The sequence below is a fragment of the Haemorhous mexicanus genome, chromosome 2 (assembly GCF_027477595.1).
Source record: "Haemorhous mexicanus isolate bHaeMex1 chromosome 2, bHaeMex1.pri, whole genome shotgun sequence".
Taxonomy (NCBI): domain Eukaryota; kingdom Metazoa; phylum Chordata; class Aves; order Passeriformes; family Fringillidae; genus Haemorhous; species Haemorhous mexicanus.
Genome location: NC_082342.1, coordinates 96931057 through 96943921, shown reverse-complemented (window position 1 = coordinate 96943921; position 12865 = coordinate 96931057). Strand labels below are relative to the sequence as shown.

The following is a 12865-nucleotide window of genomic DNA, read 5'->3' as shown; positions in this document are numbered from 1 at the left end:
TTTCCTTCAGTTACCAGAACAATATCCCTTGTAGTTTAAAAGAAAAAAATATTTTCCAGCTCTTTTTCTTTTAAAGCATTTATGATATTGCTAGCACCACATGGATAGCCCTTCACCCAGAAGAGTGTTGCATATTGTATGACACCCTAAATTGGGTGATAACTTTATTCTTGGTTTCTCCATTTCTACTTTTACTGCAGTTTGTTCAAAATTTCTTTAGGCCTTTACAACACTGAAAAGGAAGGGGCCAAGTGTGCAGGCTCAGTTAGCGATGGCCCTGGGACAGGACACAGTGAGCAGGAGCTGGGCTTGTTCCAGCCTGGAAACATGGCTGGAGACACAGACACACAGCTGTATTTGTATTTTCAGACACCGTAACTCTAAGAAAGAAACACTGAAATTACCAGTCAGAAGTGTGCATTAAAAAATAAAGAACATCCTTGTATAGTAAATGTGTTACTAAGAATTATTCTTTAGCATTGACTGCAGTATATAACTTCAGTGCTGAAAAACAAATAAAAATCTCTCACGTGAAAATCTCTCACATTTCTCCTCAGAAATGTACCTTAATGGTGCTGCTGCCACCCACTACAAGGAAAGCCACTTGTGCAGTCACAGCAGCAGGAGCCTGTCACTATGTGCATTTATGTATAACTCAATATTGGTCTTTGGGCACGAATGAAATATAAGATCATTCCTCTCACAATTGTTAAGAATTGTTGACAGAGGCGAGGTCACAAGAAAACCCATGTAAATTGAAATAAACATACCAGCTGCCAGGTTAAAGGATAAGAGGCTGGTAGCCACGAACAAAGAAGCATGGGACAATGGCAGGTCCCCACTGGTCCCCTCAGCCTGGCTGACAGAGCAACTCCTGCAGCAGTGAAGACCTTTCCCAGATCTACAGGTTGCCGTAGAATCACATCAAAATGATCATTCCCAGCATGGCCAGGACTGTGAGTTTCCTGGGTACTGCTGGATTCATTTTAGGAGCAAAGAGTTTAACCTTCTTCTGGAACTTGTCCTCTAGTTCCAACATTGGTGCTGCCTCTCTGGCCTCTGACTTGTATAGTGATGTGATCATGAAACAACTCTCAGCCCAATGGCCAAACAAGTGCTCGTGCAGCTAATTTTTTTTCCAAGTTTTGGTCAAAACACAATCAAATAATCTTTGCTGTTCTTCCAGACTTTTCCACAATATGCTCCCATCACTGGTAAAAATTGAGTTACTCCTGCCTATCAATGATCCATGACCTTATGATGCCAAGCTCAGCATCTTTCAGCTTTCCCTTGGCTCAGAGAGGCCATCCTTGCTTACAGCTGAAGTGCTGCCTGCACACTACACCAGTGACAGCACCTGCACCAGCAGGGCACAAAGTGAAAAGCCTTCCATGTTTTAACAAAAGCAAGGATTCTGAGCCTGCACAACAGGGATCCTGGAGTCCAGAGAGCAAGCCAGCTAGTCCAGGGCCGCAAGTCAGCATATGCTCCCCGCAAGAGAGCTCACTGCCATGACTCATAGCAGCCTTACCGGCAGGGCCAGGCAGGTGCCTCTGACTCCCAAGGGCTCCAGCAGAGTAAGGGCAAAAGGCAAAAAAGGCCACCGACCTGGCTGATCTGAGGGTAATTGTTAATTAACTGCACACAACTCTCAGTACATATAACTAGTACCAAAATCCTGCAATGGGAAGGGTTCTATAAAATATCATTCTAAATGGAAGCCTCTCCTTTCTTAACCTGTGAAAAAATTATAAACTTTCAATTACAAAAAGCAACACACTTGTGTGAAAGATAATTGTGTTTTTATTTTTCTAAGCTCGCACTTGTGGAACATAATAAATGACCTGATATAATGACAACTTTGCAAAAGAAGAATCCCCCTCTCCCCAACATCTGGACAGCAATATATAAATATTTACAATGAAAAAAATAGGAAAGTGAAGACAATGAAGTCAACATTAGCCAAGTCAGTTTGTTTCTACATATCTGATTTTGAACATTAAGTATTCAACATTAACCAACACTTTCCTTCCATACTGAGGCTTTAACCTCATTTTTAGATCTTATGTGCAACAGATACACTCCTGACTCTGCTTTCATAGTTTGCTCCTGTACAGTAACCATAGAATTTCCCCACTAAATTTTTTTTCCAGGTTTTTAACTTTGAAAACAACAAAAAATTAAATATAACTTTATGTCTCCTGATACAAAGTTTCTCACACAGTCAAACACATCACAACACTGAAAATCAGCATAACGAAATGCTGTATAGCTTCTTAACAAGGACAATAGGTCTGGGTCCTGATCTGTTTGCTTTAACAAAAAGCTCTCTTCAAATAGAACAAGTACATATAGAAAAAATAACCTTCTTATTTTCTTATTAAAAAAGGAAATGGTGCTTTCTATAAACAAAGGAACATGTGATTTCTTTGACACAGATATAAGTTACAGTGGAAAAAGCTCAGAAAGCTTCAAATAAAATTGGCGTTTTTTTAAAAGATGGTTTGACCAGTTGATTGGATGAGGTTCAATCAGCCCATACAGACTGGTAATTCTAGAAACATCAGTGTAAAAAACCCTGCTTTTTTTGCTTTCTGCTATCCAGTGTCACACAACTACTGGCTGAGAACATGTTGCCTGCAGCAGTGGAGACACCAATCCCACAGTCTGGCTGCACTGTGTCACCACTGGTGGCCCTGGCAGCTGTGTCACATGTGCGAGCTCCGTCTGCCCCGCGTGCCCAGCGACACTCGCAGCCGTGGCTCCCTGGCCTTGTAGTGCTCGTTGAAGTCCAGCCTGAAGCTCAGGAACCGAAGGCTCTCGTCTGAACTGGTTGTCAACAGGACCAAGAACTGCTGGACAATTCCCTGAAAAGGAAAGAAAAACCCAAGAGACAGTTAAGGAAGCATCTTCAGTGTGTTTTGAACAGAAATATCAGGTGGTGCACAGATCTGGTAAACAGGCAGACAGAATCTGGGAAAAGGCAAGCACAAGGGTTCATATCTAACAGTTATGGTGGATTCATTCTTTCTGCAAAAATCCAGAACTTCATTTGTATTTTTCAAATATCTGCTATGCAAGCCAGTCTCCAGTGCAAACAGCTTGGTCTTTTAAAGTGTGTTCCCCACCCCCTGTGCCCTGCTGGCACACTCCATCTGTCTGAAGGCTCCCAGGCTGCAGGGCAACTGCCTCTGTGTGCCACTGCCTCAGGACAGCATTCAGGATCCAACCTGTGCCAACAGGAGACCTCACCTGGAGTCTGTGTTGCAGGCACAATGCCATCCAGGCCAGCATCAGGGCACTGCTGGCTTCAAACATACCCATTTGATGTGGCTTGTACAGCAGCATGGGGCACCCCAGAACAGCAAAGCATGTGCCCAGTAGGGCAGTCAGTACTGCAGACCCAACTAGACTGAGCATTTGGAGCAATCTGAGGGGGGATTTGCACTTGACAGGTGGGAGGTACACTTCTGCATCCCATCTTCCCATTCAGCTCTAGCCACAGCACTGCAGGAGCCCCACAAGACACAGGAAAGGAGAGGACTTTGGGAGGAAAGGAAGACTCTTTTGAAGAGCTCATTCCTAATCTCCAGTAAATAGTAACATGAACATGCCCATAACTAGAGCACTCTGTTACTTCCAAAGGTGACCAAAGATGTCCATGGAAATCCTGTTTGGAAAATCCATAATAGGGCTCAGCATGAATACAGTCCAAGCAGGCAAAACCTACATTGCTACAATTGTAGCAATCTTGTAGAGCACAAAACCCACAATTTATTTACAACCTACACTTAAAGGCCTACGCTCATTTTTCTGGGGAATGGTAGCTTTAGTATCAGATATAACAAATAAAGACAAAGCCAGAATAAATTACTTACAGAAGATAGCCTGCACATGTTCCCCCCAGACATCTTATCCACTGCCCCCCCCACCCCCCCCCCCCCACTCCCAGTGAGCTTAAAATTAAGTGTCAGGCCCTTAATAAGAAACTTTCTGCAGTCTTTAATAGCAATGACTTGCAAAGACTGTGAGGAAAATAATGGAATGCAGAAGAAATTCTATCTCTTTTTCCCCCTCAGACTACACCAAAAGATAGCTATTACTTTCCCTACTGGATGAAGAAGACAACTTGCATGGAAAGACTCTTCTCCTTTATGTGGGGAATATAAATGATCACAAAACCTTTGACTACTAACCAACAGTGAACACAGGCTTATAAGCAGAGAAGGAAAAAACAAAGACCTAGCTCCACAAACTGCACACACATGAATACAGAAGTTACATCTACTCAATATTTGAAATTCATTTCTACACAAAGCTCAGAATATTTTAGAAAAATATAATTTAAGAGTGTCCTAGGGTGACGTTAGGATGCTGTTATCCCCATTTGTGTGTGTGTAATTTATGCTGGATATTATGTTCTATGCCTTTAAGACTGGCAGAGGGAAAGTTTTGTTTTGGGCCTCTTATCAGCCACTCGGCGGGACATACAGATAGCACAGTACATAGTGCTGCTTTTTTGCTTTTTGCCCTGCTTTTTGCTTTGCTCTTGCTTCTGCTTTGCTCTTGCTTTTTTACCTCTTTTCATTAGTTAATTTAGCTAAACAGTCCAAATTCCTTCTTGGACTGTTTCCCCTCTCCTGTCGGGACCTGCTGACTGCTCTGGACTGGGACCTGGAAACACCGAAAGAGAGTTTGCATTTTGTGGCTGCAGCAGCTGCCCCAGCACCGGAGGGACTGATAACAGTGATCACCCCCAGGAGAGACTTTCTGAATTTATCATCTTTTTTTCAGAGCAGTGAAAGAGTGGTGTCATCTGGTATTGTTCATTTTGTGTGTTGGGGGGTGCTGTGCTTGTCAAATAAACAGGTTCTTTCCACTTCTCTCCGAGGAATTCTTCCTGAACCGGTTGAGGGGAGGGGCTGTAAGGGTTTGTTTTCTGAAGAAGCTCTTTTTGGGGATTCTCTCCCAAATTTGCCCTAAACTAGGACAAAGATGCACCTGGTAAAAGTGAGTGAGTATTCGCAGCTGTGAGCACATTTTAGGTATTGAGTCTTGAAATTCTTTCATCCTCTTGTTCTCTTCTTCCTCTTCTGATGCAGTTATACCCCACTTGCCCTACACAGAAACCAAACAAGTTTAGAGGTGAAGCATCACATGATTCAAGTTGCTAACTGGGCCACCTTCTGCCCAGTTTTTATAAACATCAGGTTTATAAAAAACAGCCATTGCCATAGAAAGACAAACACAGAGCCTCCAAAATGGAAACTATCAGACCCTCCCCCCCACCCTTGGTGGTTGTACAGTGCATAAAAGAAATAAGAGGTTTATTAGCAAGGCAAGTCTCACACCAACAGTGCGTGTCAGTCTTGCAGCAAGGAGGTAGACATGGAGCTACAGCATTTTTTGCAAAAGGGTTCCATTTACTTCATCTAAAAGCCCTAAATTTCTTATGCTCCAAAGTCCACTAGAGAAATCAACTCAAATTTTGGGCAAGACACCACTCAGCCGTTTTGCTTGACGTCACCAGCAACTTCTGATGACTTTTACATCTGCCCAACTACATTTTTCATTTTTACTGTACCGCTACGTGCTATCTAAAATCCTCCATATATCAAAAGCCTCAATTCATTTTCACATTCAAGAAATATCCTTCTTGTACCTCAAGTTCACGCTGTTTTTTCCTCTCTTCAAATTGCAACCTCAGCTGCAGCTCCTCCAGAGCAGCTCTGTACATTGTGTCTTGGGCATTCTGAAGCTCAATGATCTGGTCAAAAACTGCTCGAAGCTGGTTGAGAAGTACCTGTGAGACAGGTAACAAAATAATTAAACAGCTGTACAACACAAGAGTTTTAACTTACTATCCTTCTGCAGAAAATGAGCAAAGAAAAAAGTAAAAGAAAAAAAAAGTAAAGGAAAAAACATCTTTTTTACACAACTGGAGAGACTGTTCTCAAAGCCCTAAGTCAGTTGTTCCATGATCACACAGCTTCTCAGGATGAAAAAGAACTGGCCCACTCTGCAGCAAGCTTTATTGTGTCACTATGTCTGGGCAGTAGGTACTGAATCTACCATTAGAAAATCTTATATCAAAGGAATAAAAATGACTTCTCCCTTTGCTCCTACAATGTTAAAGAAGGTCATTCCTTACATATATGCCAAGATCATTAAGTTACAATTACATCCAAAGGAGATGACTTACCCTGGAATCACTATCCAGCAAGCACCGAGCTATGATTGTGTCCAGAAAAACTTCATGAGCTGCAATGATGTGATCCAAGTCCTGTGCTTGTTGGACCTTGTTCCAGAGTTCATCCCATGAACATTCAAGCACCTGGAGCAACGATACAGGATTGGGCTGTTTTGATTTGCCAGATGACAAGCTCTTAGAAATTTAAGACACACAACCCATACAGAATATTGCAAGTGCTTAATTTTCTAAGTAACTCATTGGGTGGGTAGAGCATACCTCAAATGTAATGTAATACTGCATTTGATGAATGAAATGGACCATTTCTGACGCCAGAACATGACACTGATGCAGCACACCAGAAAGCTCTGTAAAAATCCAAAGAGACAGCATGTTAAAGACTGCAAGGACAAGCACATCCAACAATAAATCAACTTGGTAAATTCTTTTCACTGTATTGAATACTTCATAACACAGCCACTAATCTTAGATGGTAGCAGCAGTGCCCTTCGGAGGTCAGGTGTCCTCTCCCACCCACCAAAAGTTCTTAATTATAAAACAATAAAATTGTAAGTATTACTATGCCATAAAGAAGTGTAACTTTCAATAGTTATTTTCTACTGAAAGACATGTAGATAGATTAAAAAAAATTCAAGAGTGAGCCAGTACAGATGCTCACAAGTATGGCTAAATTCTCTAGCTGGGAAATAGGATCAAAAAGTCCTGGTCCATGAAACATACACCAGAGCCACAACATTTCAGAGCTTTCCTATTTCGTCTCAAATATCTTTCTCTTCTTAGCCTCTTCTGTTCTTAGCTAAACAAAAGCAGAGGGAATAAGTGAAGGTAAAACTAGTAAATTCAGAACTGTGCATGCATGAGACTTCACAGTTAACAGACAGCATAAGAAAGAGGGAGACATGGAGTACAAATAAGAAGGCATCAAGAAAGATGAATACAAAGGGATGGAAGAGATACAGTCTCACAACCAGGCCAGTGTAGTATTGTCCACAAGGGTCCCAGGATGAGGGAAGAGACGAGAAAGTTGACTCCATGTATCAGCAAGCTAGGTTTATTATTTTATGATAGATAATATATTAAAACTATACTAAAAGAACAGAGAGAAAGGATTTCATCAGAAGGCTAAGCTAAGAGTAGGAAAGGAATGAATAACAAAGGTTTGTCTCAGACGGAGACAGTCTGGACAGGTGAACTGTGGTTGGCCGTTAATTCCAAACAACCAGATGAGACCAATCACAGATTCCCCCTGTTGCATTCCACAGCAGCAGATAAGAATTGTTTACAGTTTGTTCCTGAGGCCTCTCAGCTTCTCAGGAGGGAAAAATTCTAAGGAAAGGATTTTTCCTAAAACATGTCAGTGACAGGCCAGCACAAAGATACTTACATTAGTGCAACTTTTCCAGACAGGAATCAAGGATTAAGTAAAACAATAGACAGGAAACTTCTATTTACAATTATGTTATTTTACTTTGATCATCCTTACCATCACCTACCATTAAACAGCCAGTCAAGAAGAGTGCCAAAATGCAAAATTAATCTGAACAGAATTCATTAGACACTCTTTTCCCTCTTAACACACAGTTTAAAGTAAGATGGAGTTGTCTGTATCCATTTTACAAGCATGTCATCCATCTGGACACCTCTTACCTGGCATACTTTTCAGAAGCTTTGCATTGCACATGTGCCCTTTCCATATATCAGTAAGAATATACTCCATTCTCTTTGCTCTCCAAAGGAAATTAAATACTCTTAGATAGTGGCTCATGCACTCACGTGTAAATACCTACAAAACAAAGAAAATAACCACTACAAATTAATAGTCATACCAAATGTCCTGAAGTACCAAAAGCCTCTTAAAGGTTCATCTTATCTGATCCATGCAGTTTACCTGTAAATATTGTAAAAATAAAAAAATTTCCAGGAAATCCCAGAGGTTTTGGAAAGATCCACCCTTGAGGGCTGACCAGGGCACTCCTGGAAGTGTAAGAAGGGGTGAACAAAACAAAACAAAACCTAAGCCTATTTTCAAACTGCTTAAGAAAATTTCTTCTGCTGGTCAGACTCACAGTTTGTCCTGCTTAAAAAAAAAGTTCTTTACGAGTTCTTTATAGAGGCTAAATGCATTCAGATAAACAATGCAACTATCTATCAAATGCCATTTAGACAGCATAAATAAGTTCTCCACAAATACATTCCTCAGCTCCTTTCAATTCTCCCAAATTAGTATCTACAGACAAGTAATTATAAAAGAATAGGAGCACTCAATTTATCAAGTACTTGCTAAAAACTGTGCTGGAACAAAATAATTACTGATTTTCAGTAATGACTGTTTTAAATGTAGCTTTTCAGCACTCACACTAACTGGTAAGAATTGAGATTTTTGCTTAACTGTTGATACAGCAGGTACATCAACTGTTGATACAATGGGTATACCCTAGATGCAAAAAAAAAGATAAATCTCTGATTTCACACTCCAGAACAAAAAAAGGTTACCTCAATTAAAAAAACTTTAGCAATTTAATTCAGCACCCAAAACACATTCCAAGCCGGCAGTGTATGACATTACCGTTGCTATTGGCCCATCAACATGATAGTCCAAGCTGAAGACATCCCATCCAGTGTCCCCAGGAGATACCTGTATTAAAAAGATATGGTACTGTCAGTGTATAACCAGAGCATACTAAAGCTGAAGATGAGCATCACTCGCTTTCTCTTTCATTTTGAAGGGCCTATGAGCAACCAAGCATCCACATAAACAAGAAATACAGAGTTTCTTGTTAAAAGTAGCAGATTAGGCAAAAATGGATCAAATAGTTTGATACAAGGGTGAGACTGATCTCACACAAATACCGATGTTTGCAATGTCAGTGTTTCTCCACTGAACCTAGTAAAGGAAAATATCAGTAAGGACAAATTTCTTTGGCATCTGAAATCTATTTTGGACGCTACAGTTCATCACTGAAGTCTCACCTCAGGGACAGAAGCTTTCAAATTAACTCAAGTTTCTTACCACAGGCCTCTTCCATGAAATGTGCTTTCATTGCTTCTCTTTTTCTTAACTAGAGGCAAGAAAGAGGCACACACCCCAGCCTGCCCCTTCCTGCCCCAATTCTTGTAAGAGTAACAGCATTAAGAGCTGTTTGGAGGACCTCAAATCAGCACCACCAGCATCAATTTCTGTTAGGCTCCAAATACTCAACCTTGGATTGTCAATAGCTGTAAACCTACATCTTGAAATACAAATAGACAATAGACAGGGAAGGCAGAAAGAAGAGGACTTTTTAAATGACCTTTATATCAATCAAAGTAAACTTCAGTGGAAAGGAAGGGGGAAATGTATTCACATAAGAAAATTTTGTTTCATAGAGATGTCTGCATGTTTACACACAAACAAAGGCATCTTTCAGATCAGAGTCACCATGATGCAACAGACCTCCAGAAGTCGAACATCCAATCGCTTGAGAATCTCGGGATTATCGAACTGGGCATTTGTGGCCCTCACCGCTGTTTCCAGGATTCCAGTTAGATTATGCTGATATAAGGTTGTAGCTGGTCGTGCAAGCTCTGGCCTGGTGGTTATGGAACAGTCATAGCACATTACTGAAATACTCTCCAGCAGCAATTCAGTAGTAACCGCAGCACACAGCAAAACCCTTTTCTAACTGACATTCAAAACTATTACTCTTTCAGACTTAATCATGAAGAAAACCAGTGAGAAAAATATTTGCACAGAGTATGAGCAGAATATGTCTATTCATACGCAGCTACACTCCTGAATAGTAGCATGAGGAGCAACTTAATCCTCAGTTAATGCCAGTAATTTGAAGTTACCAGGATTGCTAGTTTAGCTAGTCTGTAATTTGAGTTGCATTCAGATCTTAAATGAGGCAGATTACATCATTAGCACATCAAACCAGTAATTTCACTTCAGTTTTGAGAAACTTACTGATAGCCATCTCACAGGCTCAGAAGTGCTGGCAGGAACACAGAAACCCACCCCATCTATGTAACTTCAACTTTCAAAGAGTTGCAACATGCAACTCTTGTAATACTTCTCTGTCCTTCAGAAAGGAGAAGACTGGAAAACTTTTCACTCCTTCTGCCTCAAATGCAATACTGACTCCACAAATCAACCTCACTCAGCTTCACATTAAAAAGCATGGTCATATACTGTTGATTTTGATTTGCAAACAAGTTAATGAAAGCTTTATTACAAAGCCTGCCTTATAGATCAAAGAAAAGCTTTGCAAGCCAATGCTTCTGATTGAAGAATTTCATCAGTAGCACCAGCATGTAAAAGTGAACTCACAAATACTCTTTAAGAACTGGATTCAGCAGCTGTGGGTACACCTGAGTGCTTGAAACAGAAGCCAGTGAGGAACCAAACAGATTTTTCAAATTGCATTGAGCGGTTTTGAAACAATTTTTTAGACCAAACACCTCCAAAATATAGAAGCCTAATAATTCCAGCCAAGCTAATCAGTAGCATCAGAAGCAGAACGTTTCTGCTTAAAACTGCTGACAGGACCGAGAGAAGTGCCAACATCCTCAAGGCTGTCACAGGGCCAACATAAAGATATCTGTATTAGTACAACTTTTCAAGACTTTTGTACTGTATGTACCACTTATCAAAAAAGAAGAACAAGTTTTAATCCTCAGGGTCAAAGAAATTAAACCCAAAATACAATTTAAAAGTTATTACTCAAAGATTTAATTGAAAAGGTACTTAGAGGGTCCTCTTCAAAAAGCAAAACAGTTTCTGTGCTCATCATGCACAGAATCATCAGAAATTCAACAATAATTACCCTTCCTATTGTCTTACTTGAGCAAGTCCATTAAATGCCTGATAAAGTCTCCTTGACCAAGTAACAAGTAGCGCCTCATGGCCTGCATGTGTTCCAGCAAATTGTACTTCTTATTGAGAACATCCAGCAGGTATTTGCTGGTTTCAAAATAAGCTGCATCAATTTTCTCTTGAAATGCATTTTCCAGATCTGTGAACAAATCAGCAGCTAAAAGAAAATAAAAATTGAAATTAAATTAGTAGTTTTCAAAAACTGAGGCAAACAAGCTTTGGAGTTGAAACAAACAGAAAAACTGCTATTTCTTCTGATCCACTGTGTTGTACATTTGCCATAGCCAAAGCAAAAGCAGCCTACACTCCTACACTTCAACCATATTACTTTTAATCTGTGCCCAGATTGTACTTGCCAGTAGAAACTCATGTTATGTATATAAAAAGTTGGGGATTTTCAAGCTTGCTGAAATACTGCACTTTACAAATCAAATAATTCATTGAGTTCTAAAAGCCCAGAATTAAGAAAAACCTTTGATGGGCAGAATCTAAATCAGAAGGCACTTCTAAGGGTACGGGGAAAAAATAAATCAAAGAATCAGACTATTAGAACACTCAACAGAAGAGAGCTTCCATAGATAAGAGAATGAGAGAAAAGGGAATATGCTGGAGTTACCTGGGGGACAGCCAGCAATCTGACATTTTCTCTCCATCTTTCCTGCAAGGCAGTTTGGGGACAGCAAGCAGGAAGCAGTGGAAAGTAGTAGGAAGCTTATTTCACTGTTTTCTACAACTAGAAGCTCATCAAGAAAGGGACTCCAGTAAAACTGTTATGAGTTAGCAAGAACTGTGGCCTCTTCAGGCAATATGGAGCAATACCCCCAAATACTGGATTGCCAGCTATCATCAGATTCAGACCTTCTTCAGCATTAAAGCATATACTCCCACTTTAACTACTCAATTAATAAAATGCTTATGAATAGAAGAAATAAGCAGTGGCTCTAATAAAGAGCAATAAGAAGGCAAGTCTAGAAGTCTGGTTCACTGACATTCCGGGAAGTTTCCCAACTATCATTCAGTAACCAGTGAAACTCTCCAGAAGACACAAAAGTTCAAGAGATGTCAAAGAGATGACTTTTTTTGTGTTTAAAATCTTTAGACTAGAGAAATACTACTTAGTCAATCAGCACACATCAACCTTAGGGATGTGAATTAATAGAGCCTGCAGTAAGTGCAAGTGTCTTTCCTCAAGATGCTGCGAGGCTTGCAGGCAAAACAAGAGAGGGAACAAGCCAAGCCAGAAGGAGTTACCAGCTGATCTCTTCAGCCCCTGGACACAGAGGTTGGGCCTAGCACTGGCTCAAGGCACAAGCAAAGCCAGCAGACAACACCCTGGCTTGTCTATAGCCAGCCCAACATGTCAGGCATGCTGGTCCTGTCTCCACTCACACAGGGGTGTGTGTGGCTAAGCAGTAGCTCTGGGATACACAGACCAGTCACAACTTCTTATTAGCTCAAGCAGAAAAGGCAGTCTTTCCCCTCTCCTTAGTACGGATCCTCTTGTCTTGAAGGAAGTGACCTGGCCACAGCCCTTCAGCTCAGACTGGAAAGTCAAGTTTACATCTGTAGCTGTAATGCACCACCTCTGCCTACACACACAGCCCCCAGCACAGGCAAAATGCAGCATTCCTGTCTGACATGCAAAACTGCTAAAAAGGTTGCTTACATCAACAAACACAAGGCCTAGGCACAAGTTTTGAAAACTGTGCAAAATTATCTCAGAACACTGAAGAGCCAGAAGTGGATAAAGAAAGGGTCAGACTAAAAGCACTGACAGGCAGGTTCATGAGCTGCTACTG

At 40.8% G+C, this 12865-nt stretch overlaps 1 protein-coding gene across 1 annotated transcript in view; it reads right to left on the bottom strand.

The window, feature by feature from the left end:
* Window positions 1-1780: 1780 nt before the first annotated feature.
* TUBGCP3 (tubulin gamma complex component 3) overlaps window positions 1781-12865 on the bottom strand; it is a 49935-nt gene continuing 38850 nt past the window's right edge. Inside the window, exons 14-22 of the mRNA XM_059839674.1 lie at window positions 11034-11223; window positions 9645-9780; window positions 8778-8846; window positions 7859-7994; window positions 6470-6558; window positions 6203-6334; window positions 5663-5803; window positions 5002-5118; window positions 1781-2867 (exon numbers count right to left, since the gene is read on the bottom strand). Of these exons, the coding sequence (XP_059695657.1) occupies window positions 2709-2867; window positions 5002-5118; window positions 5663-5803; window positions 6203-6334; window positions 6470-6558; window positions 7859-7994; window positions 8778-8846; window positions 9645-9780; window positions 11034-11223 (1169 nt within the window). The 3' untranslated portion in view covers window positions 1781-2708. The remainder of the gene's footprint in view (window positions 2868-5001; window positions 5119-5662; window positions 5804-6202; window positions 6335-6469; window positions 6559-7858; window positions 7995-8777; window positions 8847-9644; window positions 9781-11033; window positions 11224-12865) is intronic.